The sequence below is a fragment of the Salvelinus fontinalis genome, chromosome 25 (genome assembly GCF_029448725.1).
Source record: "Salvelinus fontinalis isolate EN_2023a chromosome 25, ASM2944872v1, whole genome shotgun sequence".
Lineage (NCBI taxonomy): Eukaryota > Metazoa > Chordata > Actinopteri > Salmoniformes > Salmonidae > Salvelinus > Salvelinus fontinalis.
In genome coordinates this window covers 42,039,168-42,056,839 of record NC_074689.1, presented here as the reverse complement: position 1 = coordinate 42,056,839, position 17,672 = coordinate 42,039,168, and the positions used below count along the sequence as shown (strand labels likewise).

General features: G+C 48.2%; 1 protein-coding gene across 1 annotated transcript in view; it reads left to right on the top strand.

The window, feature by feature from the left end:
* LOC129823282 (cysteine/serine-rich nuclear protein 1-like) overlaps positions 1-17,672 on the top strand; it is a 53,054-nt gene that overhangs the window by 12,320 nt on the left and 23,062 nt on the right. Inside the window, exon 2 of the mRNA XM_055882214.1 lies at positions 15,344-15,548. Within this exon, the coding sequence (XP_055738189.1) occupies positions 15,353-15,548 (196 nt within the window). The 5' untranslated portion in view covers positions 15,344-15,352. The remainder of the gene's footprint in view (positions 1-15,343; positions 15,549-17,672) is intronic.

Genomic DNA, 17,672 nt, shown 5'->3' with positions numbered 1-17,672 from the left:
TCTAATCCTTAGCGGCTGGGACTGTCTAATCCTTAGCGGCTGGGACTGTCTAATCCTTAGCGGCTGGGACTGTCTAATCCTTAGCGGCTGGGACTGTCTAATCCTTAGCGGCTGGGACTGTCTAATCCTTAGCGGCTGGGACTGTCTAATCCTTAGCGGCTGGGACTGTCTAATCCTTAGCGGCTGGGACTGTCATTGGGTTACGCCAGCAGCAGACCACCCTGCATCCCACTGCTGCCTCTGAAGCTGAGCTGGGTTGGTCCCTGGATGGGAGGCCAGATGCTGCTGGAAGTGGTGTTGGAGGCCCTCTGGTCCCCCAAAAATATCCCAATGCCCCAGGGCAGTGATTCGGGATGTTGCCCTGTGTAGGGTGCCGTCTTTCGAATGGAACCTTAAACGGGTGTCTTGACTCTCTGTGGTCTTTAAAAATCCCATGCCACTTATCGTAATAGTAGGGGTGTATAACCCTGGTGTCCTGGCTAAATTCCCAATCTGGTCCTCATACCATCACCGCCACCTAATCATCCCCAGCGTCCAATTGACTCATTCCTCTCCCCTGTAACTATTTCCCGGTTTGTTGCTGTAAATTAAAATGTGTTCTCAGTCTACTGACCTGGTAAAATAAGGTTACATGTTCCCTCTCTCTGCCATTTGATAGAGCCTTGAGCGAGAGGTGTGTGTGTGTGTGTACTTTGAGTGGGATAACACACACTCTCCATTACTGTGTTTAACAACCCTTGACTCACTGTGTGTCAGTTCATGACTCAGCCCTTATCCATTTTAGTGTAGTTGTGACAGAGACACACTGCCAGCAGCGTGGCACAGCTCCAAGATATCAGCTGCATGGAGCATGTTAGTCTGTATAGACACACTCACACACTGCTCTGTGTTATCAGTTGCTGAGGACATGCTGGTCAGACAGGCAGGCAGTAGAGTGGAGGGGCAAAGTGCACTTTGACTGGACTCGTACTACCGTCCCGTCCTGTTCTATGTGACTGGACTCGTACTACCGTCCCGTTCTGTCTGTGTGACTGGACTCGTACTACCGTCCCGTTCTGTCTGTGTGACTGGACTCGTACTACCGTCCCGTTCTGTCTATGTGACTGGACTCGTACTACCGTCCCGTTCTGTCTATGTGACTGGACTCGTACTACCGTCCCGTTCTGTCTGTGTGACTGGACTCGTACTACCGTCCCGTTCTGTCTGTGTGACTGGACTCGTACTACCGTCCCGTTCTGTCTATGTGACTGGACTCGTACTACCGTCCCGTTCTGTCTATGTGACTGGACTCGTACTACCGTCCTGTCTATGTGACTGGACTCGTACTACCGTCCCGTTCTGTCTATGTGACTGGACTCGTACTACCGTCCCGTCCTGTTCTATGTGACTGGACTCGTACTACCGTCCCGTTCTGTCTATGTGACTGGACTCGTACTACCGTCCCGTTCTGTCTATGTGACTGGACTCGTACTACCGTCCCGTTCTGTCTATGTGACTGGACTCGTACTACCGTCCCGTTCTGTCTGTGTGACTGGACTCGTACTACCGTCCCGTTCTGTCTATGTGACTGGACTCGTACTACCGTCCCGTTCTGTCTATGTGACTGGACTCGTACTACCGTCCCGTTCTGTCTGTGTGACTGGACTCGTACTACCGTCCCGTTCTGTCTATGTGACTGGACTCGTACTACCGTCCCGTTCTGTCTGTGTGACTGGACTCGTACTACCGTCCTGTCTGTCTATGTGACCAGCTGCTCAGACAGTTTAGCAGACTGATAAACTCCAGATTGACTAGGAAGGAGGGATTAACCTCAGCCTATAATCAGCCTTGTTTCTGCCTATAATCAATTTGTCAGGTAGACTTACTGCAGTCAGTCAGTCTGGAGAATATGACCCACTTCTGACACCATGGTCCTATCCTCCCTCCCTCCTTCTGTCCCGCACTGCAGCTTTAGTTAAATAGACTGTCTGTCCCCCCCTCTCTCCCCAGGGAACGCTCACAGCTTTGGTTACATTTTTAGGAAGGGGGGAGGAAGGGGATGGGAGAATGTAAAGTGAGACCATGTGTCCTGGCTGGCCCTGTCCCTTGCCTCCTAGCCCTGTCCCTTGCCTCCTAGCCCTGTCCCTTGCCTCCTAGCCCTGTCCCTTTCCTCCTAGCCCTGTCCCCTGCCTCCTAGCCCTGTCCCTTGCCTCCTAGCCCTGTCCCCTGCCTCCTAGCCCTGTCCCCTGCCTCCTAGCCCGGTCCCCTGCCTCCTAGCCCGGTCCCCTGCCTCCTAGCCCTGTCCCCTGCCTCCTAGCCCTGTCCCCTGCCTTCTAGCCCTGTCCCCTGCCTCCTAGCCCTGTCCCTTGCCTCCTAGCCCTGTCCCTTGCCTCCTAGCCCTGTCCCTTGCCTCCTAGCCCTGTCCCTTGCCTCCTAGCCCTGTCCCTTGCCTCCTAGCCCTGTCCCTTGCCTCCTAGCCCTGTCCCTTGCCTCCTAGCCCTGTCCCTTGCCTCCTAGCCCTGTCCCTTGCCTCCTAGCCCTGTCCCTTGCCTCCTAGCCCTGTCCCCTGCCTCCTAGCCCTGTCCCTTGCCTCCTAGCCCTGTCCCTTGCCTCCTAGCCCTGTCACCTGCCTCCTAGCCCTGTCCCTTGCCTCCTAGCCCTGTCCCTTGCCTCCTAGCCCTGTCCCTTGCCTCCTAGCCCTGTCCCTTGCCTCCTAGCCCTGTCCCCTGCCTCCTAGCCCTGTCCCTTGCCTCCTAGCCCTGTCCCTTGCCTCCTAGCCCTGTCCCTTGTCTCCTAGCCCTGTCCCTTGCCTCCTAGCCCTGTCCCCTGCCTCCTAGCCCTGTCCCCTGCCTCCTAGCCCTGTCCCCTGCCTCCTAGCCCTGTCCCTTGCCTCCTAGCCCTGTCCCCTGCCTCCTAGCCCTGTCCCTTGCCTCCTAGCCCTGTCCCCTGCCTCCTAGCCCTAGGAGAATAAAATAATAATAAAATCTGTCGTTCTGCCCCTGAACAGGCAGGCACTGTTTCTAGGCTGTCATTGAAAATAAGAATTAGTTCTTAACTGACTTGTCTAGTTAAATAAAGGTCAAATAAAACATGTTGGCATACATCTGTGCGTATATTATGCGTGGGATCATTTCAATGCAGTGTGAGATTTATCATTCTGAATGTTTGCCTGAGAGTGTAGGAAAATGTACACACAGCCATGACCATGCGTACGCATAGTGCCAAGTGCTGGAATAATGGAAATGCTTGTCAAGCGTAGAATAGGGAAAATACACTGAGTGTACAAAACATTAAGAACACCCCCAGGTGTTCCTAAGGAAGGGGGAGAGAGTGTGTTCCCACGGTCAGGAGTCTCAGCCTCTCTCTCTCTCTCTCTCTGCTGGGTTGGGGCTGACCAGCTGGCCTCTCCCTCCTGGTCTCAGCTAATGGGATGTTAGTGGTGAATCTTGAGCTGTGTACCAATACCCATACTGTATACTACATACTTAATGAGTGTATATACACTATTAGTTCATTTTAGTATACTGTACACGAACAGTTTCCTTTTCAGTTGAGCGTACTAGCTCTTTGCCTGTCTACTGGAAGTTGATGCTGTTGCTATGCAACCTCTTGCTAGCTTGTTAGCATAATAAATTGCTAGCTAGACATTTTACAACTTCAGGTGTATTATTATATTTAGTCTGGGGTGTGTTATTGAATTCATTCTGGAGTGCCAGAGTGCGCCCTGGGCGTTTGGAAATTCAGAGTGTTGTCAGATTGTCTGTTTGTAAATTCAGAGTGTTGTCAGATTGTCTGTTGGTAAATTCAGAGCCTTGTCAGATTGTCCGTTTGTAAATTCAGAGCCTTGTCAGATTGTCTGTTTGTAAATTCAGAGCCTTGTCAGATTGTCAGGTTGTAAATGTCTGAGCCTTGTCAGATTGTCTGTTTGTAAATTCAGAACCTTGTCAGATTGTCTGTTTGTAAATTCAGAACCTTGTCAGATTGTCTGTTGGTAAATTCAGAGCCTTGTCAGATTGTCTGTTTGTAAATTCAGAGCCTTGTCAGATTGTCTGTTGGTAAATTCAGAGCCTTGTCAGATTGTCCGTTTGTAAATTCAGAGCCTTGTCAGATTGTCTGTTTGTAAATTCAGAGCCTTGTCAGATTGTCAGGTTGTAAATGTCTGAGCCTTGTCAGATTGTCTGTTTGTAAATTCAGAGCCTTGTCAGATTGTCTGTTTGTAAATTCAGAACCTTGTCAGATTGTCTGTCTGTAAATTCAGAGCGTTGACAGATTGTCCGTTTGTAAATTCAGAGCCTTGTCAGATTGTCCGTTGGTAAATTCAGAGCCTTGTCAGATTGTCCGTTGGTAAATTCAGAGCCTTGTCAGATTGTCTGTCTGTAAATTCAAAGCGTTGACAGATTGTCCGTTGGTAAATTCAGAGCCTTGTCAGATTGTCCGTTGGTAAATTCAGAGCCTTGTCAGATTGTCCGTTGGTAAATTCAGAGCGTTGTCTGTATGTAAATTCAGAGCGTTGTCTGTTTGTAAATTCAGAGCCTTGTCAGATTGTCCGTTTGTAAATTCAGAGCCTTGTCAGATTGTCCGTTTGTAAATTCAGAGCCTTGTCAGATTGTCCGTTGGTAAATTCAGAGCCTTGTCAGATTGTCTGTTTGTAAATTCAGAGCCTTGTCAGATTGTCTGTTTGTAAATTCAGAGCCTTGTCAGATTGTCCGTTTGTAAATTCAGAGCCTTGTCAGATTGTCCGTTTGTAAATTCAGAACCTTGTCAGATTGTCTGTCTGTAAATTCAGAGCGTTGACAGATTGTCTGTCTGTAAATTCAGAGCCTTGTCAGATTGTCCGTTTTGTAAATTCAGAACCTTGTCAGATTGTCTGTCTGTAAATTCAGAGCGTTGACAGATTGTCTGTTGGTAAATTCAGAGCCTTGTCAGATTGTCCCGTTTGTAAATTCAGAGCCTTGTCAGATTGTCCCGTTTGTAAATTCAGAACCTTGTCAGATTGTCTGTCTGTAAATTCAGAGCGTTGACAGATTGTCTGTCTGTAAATTCAGAGCCTTGTCAGATTGTCCGTTTGTAAATTCAGAGCCTTGTCAGATTGTCTGTTGGTAAATTCAGAGGTTGTCAGATTGTCTGTCTGTAAATTCAGAGCCTTGTCAGATTGTCTGTCTGTAAATTCAGAGCCTTGTCAGATTGTCAGTTTGTAAATTCAGAGCCTTGTCAGATTGTCTGTTTGTAAATTCAGAGCCTTGTCAGATTGTCTGTTTGTAAATTCAGAGCCTTGTCAGATTGTCTGTTTGTAAATTCAGAGCCTTGTCAGATTGTCTGTTTGTAAATTCAGAGCCTTGTCCGTTTGTAAATTCAGAGCCTTGTCAGATTGTCTGTTTGTAAATTCAGAGCCTTGTCCGTTTGTAAATTCAGAGCCTTGTCAGATTGTTCGTTGGTAAATTCAGAGCCTTGTCAGATTGTCCCGTTGGTAAATTCAGAGCTTTGTCAGATTGTCTGTTTGTTAATTCAGAGCGTTGTCTGTTTGTAAATTCAGAGCGTTGTCAGATTGTCTGTTTGTAAATTCAGAGTGTTGTCAGATTGTCCGTTTGTAAATTCAGAGCCTTGTCAGATTGTCCGTTTGTAAATTCAGAGCGTTGTCAGATTGTCTGTTTGTAAATTCAGAGTGTTGTCAGATTGTCCGTTTGTAAATTCAGAGCCTTGTCAGATTGTCCGTCTGTAAATTCAGAGCCTTGTCTGATTGTCCCGTTGGTAAATTCAGAGCCTTGTCAGATTGTCCCGTTGGTAAATTCAGAGCCTTGTCAGATTGTCCCGTTGGTAAATTCAGAGCCTTGTCAGATTGTCCCGTTTGTAAATTCAGAGGTTGTCAGATTGTCTGTCTGTAAATTCAGAGCGTTGGCAGATTGTCTGTCTGTAAATTCAGAGCCTTGTCAGATTGTCCCGTTGGTAAATTCAGAGCCTTGTCAGATTGTCCCGTTTGTAAATTCAGAGGTTGTCAGATTGTCTGTCTGTAAATTCAGAGCCTTGTCAGATTGTCTGTCTGTAAATTCAGAGCCTTGTCAGATTGTCTGTCTGTAAATTCAGAGCCTTGTCAGATTGTCTGTCTGTAAATTCAGAGCCTTGTCAGATTGTCCGTTGGTAAATTCAGAGCCTTGTCAGATTGTCCCGTTGGTAAATTCAGAGCCTTGTCAGATTGTCCCGTTGGTAAATTCAGAGCCTTGTCAGATTGTCCCGTTGGTAAATTCAGAGCCTTGTCAGATTGTCCCGTTGGTAAATTCAGAGCCTTGTCAGATTGTCCCGTTGGTAAATTCAGAGCCTTGTCAGATTGTCTGTTTGTAAATTCAGAGCGTTGTCAGATTGTCTGTCTGTAAATTCAGAGCCTTGTCAGATTGTCTGTTTGTAAATTCAGAGCGTTGTCAGATTGTCTGTTTGTAAACTCAGAGCCTTGTCAGATTGTCCGTTTGTAAATTCAGAGCCTTGTCAGATTGTCTGTCTGTAAATTCAGAGCCTTGTCAGATTGTCCGTTGGTAAATTCAGAGCGTTGTCAGATTGTCCCGTTGGTAAATTCAGAGCCTTGTCAGATTGTCCCGTTGGTAAATTCAGAGCCTTGTCAGATTGTCCCGTTGGTAAATTCAGAGCCTTGTCAGATTGTCTGTTTGTAAATTCAGAGCCTTGTCAGATTGTGTCTCTGACCGGGACAGAGTCAATGTGGAGGCTATATACAGGGTGTTACGGTACAGAGTCAATGTGGAGGCTATATACAGGGGACACCGGTACCGAGTCAATGAGGAGGCTATATACAGGGGGTTACAGTACAGAGTCAATGTGGAGGCTATATACAGGGTGTTACGGTACAGAGTCAATGTGGAGGCTATATACAGGGGGTACCGGTACAGAGTCCATGTGGAGGCTATATACAGGGGGTACCGGTACAGAGTCAATGTGGAGACTATATACAGGGGGTTACAGTACAGAGTCAATGTGGAGGCTATATACAGGGTGTTACGGTACAGAGTCAATGTGGAGGCTATATACAGGGGGTACCGGTACAGAGTCAATATGGAGGCTATATACAGGGGGTACCGGTACAGAGTCAATGTGGAGGCTATATACAGGGTGTTACGGTACAGAGTCAATGTGGAGGCTATATACAGGGGTACCGGTACAGAGTCAATGTGGAGGCTATATACAGGGGGTACCGGTATAGAGTCAGTGTGTAGGCTATATACAGGGTGTTACGGTACAATGTGGAGGCTATATACAGGGTGTTACGGTACAATGTGGAGACTATATACAGGGGGTACCAGTACAGAGTCAGTGTGGAGGCTATATACAGGGGGTACCGGTACAGAGTCAATGTGGAGGCTATATACAGGGTATTACGGTACAATGTGGAGGCTATATACAGGGTATTACGGTACAATGTGGAGGCTATATACAGGGTATTACGGTACAATGTGGAGGCTATATACAGGGGGTACCGGTACAGAGTCAATGTGGAGACTATATACAGGGTGTACCAGTACAGAGTCAATGTGGAGGCTATATACAGGGTGTACCAGTACAGAGTCAATGTGGAGGCTATATACAGGGTGTACCGGTACAGAGTCAATGTGGAGGCTATATACAGGGGGTACCGGTACAGAGTCAATGTGGAGGCTATATACAGGGGGTACCGGTACAGAGTCAATGTGGAGGCTATATACAGGGGGTACCGGTACAGAGTCAATGTGGAGGCTATATACAGGGTATTACGGTACAATGTGGAGGCTATACACAGGGGGTACCGGTACAGAGTCAATGTGGAGGCTATATACAGGGGGTACCGGTACAGAGTCAAGGTGGAGGCTATATACAGGGTGTTACGGTACAGAGTCAATGTGGAGGCTATATACAGGGTGTTACGGTACAGAGTCAATGTGGAGGCTATATACAGGGGGTACCAGTACAGAGTCAATGTGGAGGCTATATACAGGGGGTACCGGTACAGAGTCAATGTGGAGGCTATATACAGGGGTACCAGTACAGAGTCAATGTGGAGGCTATATACAGGGGGTACCGGTATAGAGTCAGTGTGGAGGCTATATACAGGGTGTTACGGTACAATGTGGAGGCTATATACAGGGTGTTACGGTACAATGTGGAGGCTATATACAGGGGGTACCAGTACAGAGTCAGTGTGGAGGCTATATACAGGGGGTACCGGTACAGAGTCAATGTGGAGGCTATATACAGGGTATTACGGTACAATGTGGAGGCTATATACAGGGTATTACGGTACAATGTGGAGGCTATATACAGGGGGTACCAGTACAGAGTCAATGTGGAGACTATATACAGGGGGTTACAGTACAGAGTCAATGTGGAGGCTATATACAGGGTGTTACGGTACCGAGTCAGTGTGTAGGCTATATACAGGGGGTACCGGTACAGAGTCAGTGTGGAGGCTATATACAGGGGGTACCAGTACAGAGTCAATGTGGAGACTATATACAGGGGGTACCGGTACAGAGACAGTGTGCGGGGGTACAGGTTAGTTGAGGTAATCTGTACATGTAGGTAGGGGTGAAGTGACTATGCATAGATGATAAACAGTGAGTAGCAGCAGTGTACAAAACAAATGGCCAATTTGATTAATTGTTCAGCAGTTTTATGGCTTGGGGGTAGAAGCTGTTGAGGAGCCTTTTGGACCAAGACTTGGCGCTCTGGTACCACTTGCAGTACGGTAGCAGAGAAATCAGTCTAACTTGGGTGACTGGAGTCTCTGACAACTGTGCTGCTAGCAACACTTTAATTACGTTTTTTTGCCGACGTTTACTGACACTGGCCATATTCAACAGTGGTTGAGTGTTTGTAAATTCATCAGTTATTCTGCGCTCTGGTACTCTCAGACGAGAGGGCTCTGAAATCGGAGTAGATAGCCAGGGCAAATTTATAAATGCACACGAATGTCGATTTGAGAACGCACAACGACTGTACCACTTAGCTAAGCTAACAATGACGGGAATAATCAAGTCAATAAACGTTGGGTCGTTAGCCTATAGTTAATATACTGGCAAGTTTGATGTATAACTACTAACGTTAGGTAGCTAGATAACATACCGGTTCATAGTGCTGTAATGATATGCTATGTGGTTCGTAAGGACAGCGTAGCTAACAAATTGTCAGCCAACATAACATGTAAGGTAACTATTTGAAAAGTCATTACTTCTATACATTGCTCAACATTTTCTTAACATTTGTCATAATTAGTTAAAGCATTGAATTTGTTTCCTCTCGTCGGACTTCGGTTGCAAATTTTTCCACCATTTTCTTCAAATGTAAAACGTAAAGCCACGCCCATTTTCTGAATACCATTAGGGGCCCTAAAAAGTACAGAAATAGTGTCCACTGCTTGTATACTTCGTATTTTGGCGAATGTAGTATAACATCCGTGAACTTTTGGCATACTAACTATGACCAATAAGCATACTACATACTCAATTTACTTCACAAATAGTACGGTTAGTGCAGTTGGAATGAGTATTCGAACACTGCTCTGTTCTCAGCTGATGGGAGGTTAGTGGTGGAGACTCCTGGTCTCAGCTGATGGGGTGTTAGTGGTGGAGACTCCTGGTCTCAGCTGATGGGGTGTTAGTGGTGGAGACTCCTGGTCTCAGCTGATGGGGTGTTAGCGGTGGAGACTCCTGGTCTCAGCTGATGGGGTGTTAGTGGTGGAGACTCCTGGTCTCAGCTGATGGGGTGTTAGTGGTGGAAACTCCTGGTCTCAGCTGATGGGGTGTTAGTGGTGGAGACTCCTGGTCTCAGCTGATGGGATGTTAGTGGTGGAGACTCCTGGTCTCAGCTGATGGGGTGTTAGTGGTGGAGACTCCTGGTCTCAGCTGATGGGGTGTTAGTGGTGGAGACTCCTGGTCTCAGCTGATGGGATGTTAGTGGTGGAGACTCCTGGTCTCAGCTGATGGGGTGTTAGTGGTGGAGACTCCTGGTCTCAGCTGATGGGATGTTAGTGGTGGAGACTCCTGGTCTCAGCTGATGGGGTGTTAGTGGTGGAGACTCCTGGTCTCAGCTGATGGGGTGTTAGTGGTGGAGACTCAGCTGATGGGGTGTTAGTGGTGGAGACTCAGCTGATGGGGTGTTAGTGGTGGAGACTCCTGGTCTCAGCTGATGGGGTGTTAGTGGTGGAGACTCCTGGTCTCAGCTGATGGGGTGTTAGTGGTGGAGACTCCTGGTCTCAGCTGATGGGGTGTTAGTGGTGGAGACTCCTGGTCTCAGCTGATGGGGTGTTAGTGGTGGAGACTCCTGGTCTCAGCTGATGGGGTGTTAGTGGTGGAGACTCCTGGTCTCAGCTGATGGGATGTTAGTGGTGGAGACTCCTGGTCTCAGCTGATGGGGTGTTAGTGGTGGAGACTCCTGGTCTCAGCTGATGGGGTGTTAGTGGTGGACACTCCTGGTCTCAGCTGATGGAGTGTTAGTGGTGGAGACTCAGTTGATGGGGTGTTAGTGGTGGAGACTCCTGGTCTCAGCTGATGGGGTGTTAGTGGTGGAGACTCAGCTGATGGGGTGTTAGTGGTGGAGACTCCTGGTCTCAGCTGATGGGATGTTAGTGGTGGAGACTCCTGGTCTCAGCTGATGGGGTGTTAGTGGTGGAGACTCCTGGTCTCAGCTGATGGGATGTTAGTGGTGGAGACTCCTGGTCTCAGCTGATGGGGTGTTAGTGGTGGAGACTCCTGGTCTCAGCTGATGGGGTGTTAGTGGTGGAGACTCCTGGTCTCAGCTGATGGAGTCTGATTACTTCCTGACCCTTTTATTCTCTCTCTCTCTTTCTCTGTCTCTAAAATAATATATATTATTGGCTCTGTACAGGGTTGTAACAATGTGCAAATACAGTATGTGTCTCTAATATGGTCATACATTTGGCAGGAGATTAGGAAGTGCAGCTTGGTTTTCACCTCATTTTTTTGGCAGTGTGCACATAGCCTGTTTTCTATTGAGAGCCAGGTCTGCCTACGGCAGCCTCTCAATAACGGGGCTGTGCTCAGTGAGTCTGTACATAGTCAAAGCTTTCCTTCATTTTGGGTCAGTTACAGTGGTCAGGTATTCTGCCACTGTGTACTCTCTGTTTAGGGCCAAATACCATTCCAGTTTGCTGTTTTTTTTGTGTCAAGTTATTATCTTTTTGTTTTCTCATGATTTGGTTGGGTCTAATTGTGCTGTTGTCCTGGGGCTCTGTGGGGTGTGTTTGTGTTTGTGAACAGAGCCCCAGGACCAGCTTGCTTAGGGGATTCTTCTCCAGGTTCATCTCTCTGTAGGTGAAGGCTTTGTTATGGAAGGTTTGAGAAGCGCTTATTTTTATGAGGTTGTAGAATTGAATTACTCTTTTCTGGAATCGTCCATATTCTGCTCTGCGTGTATTATTTGGTGTTTTAGCTTGTGGATGGTTTTGCATAATTCTGTATGCAGAGTCTCAATTTTTTATGTTTGTCCCATTTTGTGAATTCTTGGTTGGTGAGTGGACCCCAGACCTCACAATGATAAAGGGCAGATGATTTTTCTGAGATTTGCTGCTGATGCATATTCCATGGTAATTATTAGGGGAGGTCCCGCCGTTCTGGGAGAGAGTCTCGCTGGTCTGGGCGGGATGTCCGTTGAGCTGTTGCTCCTGTGTGAGGTGCTGTTGTCTGGGTGGGATGACCGTTGAGCTGTTGCTCCTGTGGGAGGTGCTGTTGTCTGGGTGGGATGACTGTTGAGCTGTTGCTCCTGTGTGAGGTGCTGTTGTCTGGGTGGGATGACCGTTGAGCTGTTGCTCCTGTGGGAGGTGCTGTTGTCTGGGTGGGATGACTGTTGAGCTGTTGCTCCTGTGGGAGGTGCTGTTGTCTGGGTGGGATGACTGTTGAGCTGTTGCTCCTGTGTGAGGTGCTGTTGTCTGGGTGGGATGACCGTTGAGCTGTTGCTCCTGTGGGAGGTGCTGTTGTCTGGGTGGGATGACTGTTGAGCTGTTGCTCCTGTGGGAGGTGCTGTTGTCTGGGTGGGATGACCGTTGAGCTGTTGCTCCTGTGTGAGGTGCTGTTGTCTGGGTGGGATGACCGTTGAGCTGTTGCTCCTGTGGGAGGTGCTGTTGTCTGGGTGGGATGACTGTTGAGCTGTTGCTCCTGTGGGAGGTGCTGTTGTCTGGGTGGGATGACTGTTGAGCTGTTGCTCCTGTGGGAGGTGCTGTTGTCTGGGTGGGATGACCGTTGAGCTGTTGCTCCTGTGGGAGGTGCTGTTGTCTGGGTGGGATGACCGTTGAGCTGTTGCTCCTGTGGGAGGTGCTGTTGTCTGGGTGGGATGACCGTTGAGCTGTTGCTCCTGTGGGAGGTGCTGTTGTCTGGGTGGGATGACCGTTGAGCTGTTGCTCCTGTGGGAGATGTTGTAGCTGCGGTTGAGAGCCATGTCCTTTAGGGTCCTGGTGAAGGTGTGCACTGCTGTCTTCTATAGGTGGACCTGGTCGCAAAGGCTGTTTAAGTCCAGGGTGGAGTGGTGGGCCAGGAAAACATTTGGTTTTGAGACACAGTCACGGGAAATACTTGCATTTACCTGCTGTATGTTAGCAGGGTGGAAGTATTTTTTTGCTGTTCTCGGTTGTTCTTGCCTGTGTGTATTATTATGTGGCTGGGTGTCCCTAGTTGGTCCTCAGACAAAAGGACACCAGAGTTTAGAGCCTGTGTGTTCAAGAAAAATGTTATTGTGTTTATTTCATAAGGAGTACAATCTGTAGCTTGTGGTGGGGTTGTCAGGAGGGCTATCAGGTGGGCTGATGGGGGGTGGGGTGTGCTAGGAAGGTCTGGGGTCCACTGGGCTTGGGGTTCTTCATTTATCTGTTCTGCTGTGGTGTTGAGACTTGGGTCAGGATCTGAGGTGGACTGTTCTGCTGTGGTGTTGAGACTTGGGTCAGGATCTGAAGTGGACTGTTCTGCTGTGGTGTTGAGACTTGGGTCAGGATCTGAGGTGGACTGTTCTGCTGTGGTGTTGAGACTTGGGTCAGGATCTGAGGTGGACTGTTCTGCCTGCTTCTCTGTGGCGGTTGCTTCTCTGTGGGGGTTGCTTCTCTGTGGGGGTTGCTTCTCTGTGGGGGTTGCCAGCTCTTTAATGTGTTGTTCTGTCACACATCTTTCTCACTTTCTTCTCCTTTGGTGTTGTCACCTGCTGTTCCACCTCCGCCGTACCCCCAGCTGGGTGACTTTATCCTTCATTTCAGTGAGGGAGTAGAGCTCTGTCCTGGGTGGTTGTCTTTCCGCTCGGGGTTGCTCATCTGTGGGGTTGTTTAAGGAAGAGGTCTGACTTGTTTGGGGTGGGAGAGTCTTTCTCAAGAGAGTTTCTCCTGCTGAGCTCCCGCTTTGACTCGGTGGAAGTCCAGCTGAGACTTTTTGGGGTTGGCCTGTACCAGTACTGATCCAGACTTGTACAGGTTGACATTGGCTTACTCAGTCCTCATTGGCTAGTGTCCTGAGTTTTTACCGACCGTTACGCTCTCATCCCCCCTCTCTCTCTCGCTCTCATCCCCTCTCTCGCTCTCTCACTGAGGTGTGTTCTGCAGGGCCTCACATGGCAGCATAGGGCTAGCTTGTACTCAGCAATTTCCATTGTACATTTCATTCATCTGTCTGTGGTCGTAGCAAATCCAGCCTATTAGGCCTATTCTCAGATTTTAGAACGTATGTCCATGAGTACCACCAGGGGTTTTCAGGCTTTATTATAGTAGGCTATGGATATTAATCATAGTAAGATTATCAGATGATATGATAATAGTTAGTTTAATGTGAGTTAGAAATATTAACCCTGAAGCCTTCTTGTGTAGGACGCCTATAAACATTACCATAATTCCATCTGCTGAAATCATAACCCACTGCAGTTATGACATCATAACCCACTGCAGTTATGACATCATAACCCACTGCAGTTATGACATGCTGATTATGCTGATTGTAAACATGTTAATAACCATCTCCTCTCCCAGTGTTCCTCAGATCAGCTCAATGCTAGCTAGCCCCATGCTAATAATCCTGTCTCCTCTCCCAGTGTTCCTCAGATCAGCTCAATGCTAGCTAGCCCCATGCTAATAATCCTGTCTCCTCTCCCAGTGTTTCTCAGATCAGCTCAATGCTAGCTAGCCCCATGCTAATAATCCTGTCTCCTCTCCCAGTGTTTCTCAGATCAGCTCAATGCTAGCTAGCCCCATGCTAATAATCCTGTCTCCTCTCCCAGTGTTTCTCAGATCAGCTCAATGCTAGCTAGCCCCATGCTAATAATCCTGTCTCCTCTCCCAGTGTTTCTCAGATCAGCTCAATGCTAGCTAGCCCCATGCTAATAATCCTGTCTCCTCTCCCAGTGTTTCTCAGATCAGCTCAATGCTAGCTAGCCCCATGCTAATAATCCTGTCTCCTCTCCCAGTGTTTCTCAGATCAGCTCAATGCTAGCTAGCCCCATGCTAATAATCCTGTCTCCTCTCCCAGTGTTTCTCAGATCAGCTCAAAGCTAGCTAGCCCCATGCTAATAATCCTGTCTCCTCTCCCAGTGTTTCTCAGATCAGCTCAATGCTAGCTAGCCCCATGCTAATAATCCTGTCTCCTCTCCCAGTGTTTCTCAGATCAGCTCAATGCTAGCTAGCCCCATGCTAATAATCCTGTCTCCTCTCCCAGTGTTTCTCAGATCAGCTCAATGCTAGCTAGCCCCATGCTAATAATCCTGTCTCCTCTCCCAGTGTTTCTCAGATCAGCTCAAAGCTAGCTAGCCCCATGCTAATAATCCTGTCTCCTCTCCCAGTGTTTCTCAGATCAGCTCAATGCTAGCTAGCCCCATGCTAATAATCCTGTCTCCTCTCCCAGTGTTTCTCAGATCAGCTCAATGCTAGCTAGCCCCATGCTAATAATCCTGTCTCCTCTCCCAGTGTTCCTCAGATCAGCTCAATGCTTGCTAGCCCCATGCTAATAATCCTGTCTCCTCTCCCAGTGTTTCTCAGATCAGCTCAATGCTAGCTAGCCCCATGCTAATAATCCTGTCTCCTCTCCCAGTGTTTCTCAGATCAGCTCAAAGCTAGCTAGCCCCATGCTAATAATCCTGTCTCCTCTCCCAGTGTTCCTCAGATCAGCTCAATGCTAGCTAGCCCCATGCTAATAATCCTGTCTCCTCTCCCAGTGTTTCTCAGATCAGCTCAATGCTAGCTAGCCCCATGCTAATAATCCTGTCTCCTCTCCCTGTGTTTCTCAGATCAGCTCAATGCTAGCTAGCCCCATGCTAATAACCCTGTCTCCTCTCCCTGTGTTTCTCAGATCAGGTCCATGCTAGCTAGCACCATGCTAATAACCCTGTCTCCTCTCCTTGTGTTTCTCAGATCAGGTCGATGCTAGCTAGAGCCATGAGCGGTCTACTGAAGAGGAAGTATGAGGAGGTCTATGATGAGGACCAGTGCTACTCCTCTTCCTCCTCCCTGTCCTCCTCAGCCTACTCCGGATGGGACTCGGAGGGCGAGAGCTGCTACTCAGACACCCTTGACTCAACACCCAGTAACCCTGGCTCTCCAGACACACATTACAACAGTGAGTATCTAATCTACTTCCTCAGGCTTCACTATGCCTTCACTAACCTTCACTATGCCTTCACTAATCTCCACTAACCTCAGGAGGCTGAGAGGTTTTGGCATGGGCCCTCATATCCACAAAATGTTCTACAGCTGTAACATGGAGAGTGTCTTAACTGGCAGCATCACTGCTTGGTATGCCAAATGCACCACCCTGACCGCAAAGCACTGCTTGGTATGCCAAATGCACCACCCTGACCGCAAAGCACTGCTTGGTATGCCAAATGCACCACCTTGACCGCAAAGCACTGCTTGGTATGCCAAATGCACCACCCTGACCACAGAGCACTGCTTGGTATGCCAAATGCACCACCTTGACCACAGAGCACTGCTTGGTATGCCAAATGCACCACCCTGACCACAGAGCACTGCTTGGTATGCCAAATGCACCACCCTGACCGCAAAGCACTGCTTGGTATGCCAAATGCACCACCTTGACCGCAAAGCACTGCTTGGTATGCCAAATGCACCACCCTGACCACAGAGCACTGCTTGGTATGCCAAATGCACCACCCTGACCACAGAGCACTGCTTGGTATGCCAAATGCACCACCTTGACCACAGAGCACTGCTTGGTATGCCAAATGCACCACCTTGACCACAGAGCACTGCTTGGTATGCCAAATGCACCACCTTGACCACAGAGCACTGCTTGGTATGCCAAATGCACCACCTTGACCGCAGAGCACTGCTTGGTATGCCAAATGCACCACCTTGACCACAGAGCACTGCTTGGAATGCCAAATGCACCACCTTGACCGCAGAGCACTGCTTGGTATGCCAAATGCACCACCTTGACCACAGAGCACTGCTTGGTATGCCAAATGCACCACCCTGACCGCAGAGCACTGCTTGGTATGCCAAATGCACCACCTTGACCACAGAGCACTGCTTGGTATGCCAAATGCACCACCCTGACCGCAGAGCACTGCTTGGTATGCCAAATGCACCACCTTGACCACAGAGCACTGCTTGGTATGCCAAATGCACCACCCTGACCGCAGAGCACTGCTTGGTATGCCAAATGCACCACCCTTGACCACAGAGCACTGCAGATGGTGGTGCGGACGGCCCAGTGCATCACTGAGGCCGATCTCCCTGCCATCCAGGACCTCTATACCAGGCGGTGTCGGAGGAAAGGCTGAACAATCTCTAGCCACAGAAGCCGTAGACTGTGCTACTGTCTGGCAAATGGTACCGAAGCATCGGCTCTCGGACCAACAGGCTCCTAAACAGCTTCTGACTGCTAAATAGTTCATTAAATGGTTACCCGGGCTATATGCACTGACACGCCCCCCCCCCCCCCCCCCCCCCTGCATCTCAAATCAAAGCAAACTTTATTTGTCACATGTGCCGAATACATGTGTAGTAGACCCTACCGTGAAATGCTTACTTACAAGCCCTTAACCAACAGTGCAGTTCAAGAGTTAAGAAAATATTGACCAAATAAACAAAGGTAAAAAGTAAAAGATTATATAGCCTCGTTATTGTTATTTTCAGGTGGTACCGATACCAAGTCTATGTGCGGGGGTACATGTTACTCAAGGTCATTTGAACATCAAATCAAATTTTATTTGTCACGTGCGCTGAATACAACAGGTGTAGAACTTACAGGCTCTAACCAATAGTGCAAAAAAAGGTATTAGGTGAACAATAGGTAGGTAAAGAAATAAAACAACAGTAAAAAGACAGACTATATTAAGTAGCCAGGCTATATACAGTAGAGAGGCTATATACAGTAGAGAGGCTATATACAGTAGAGAGGCTATATACAGTAGAGAGGCTATATACAGTAGAGAGGCTATATACAGTAGAGAGGCTATATACAGTAGAGAGGCTATATACAGTAGAGAGGCTATATACAGTAGAGAGGCTATAAAAGTAGCCAGGCTATATACAGTAGAGAGGCTATATACAGTAGAGGCTATATACAGTAGCGAGGCTATATACAGTAGAGGCTATATACAGTAGAGAGGCTATATACAGTAGAGAGGCTACATACAGACACCGGTTAGTCAGGCTGATTGAGGTAGTATGTACATGTAGATATGGTTAAAGTGACTATGCATATATGATGAACAGA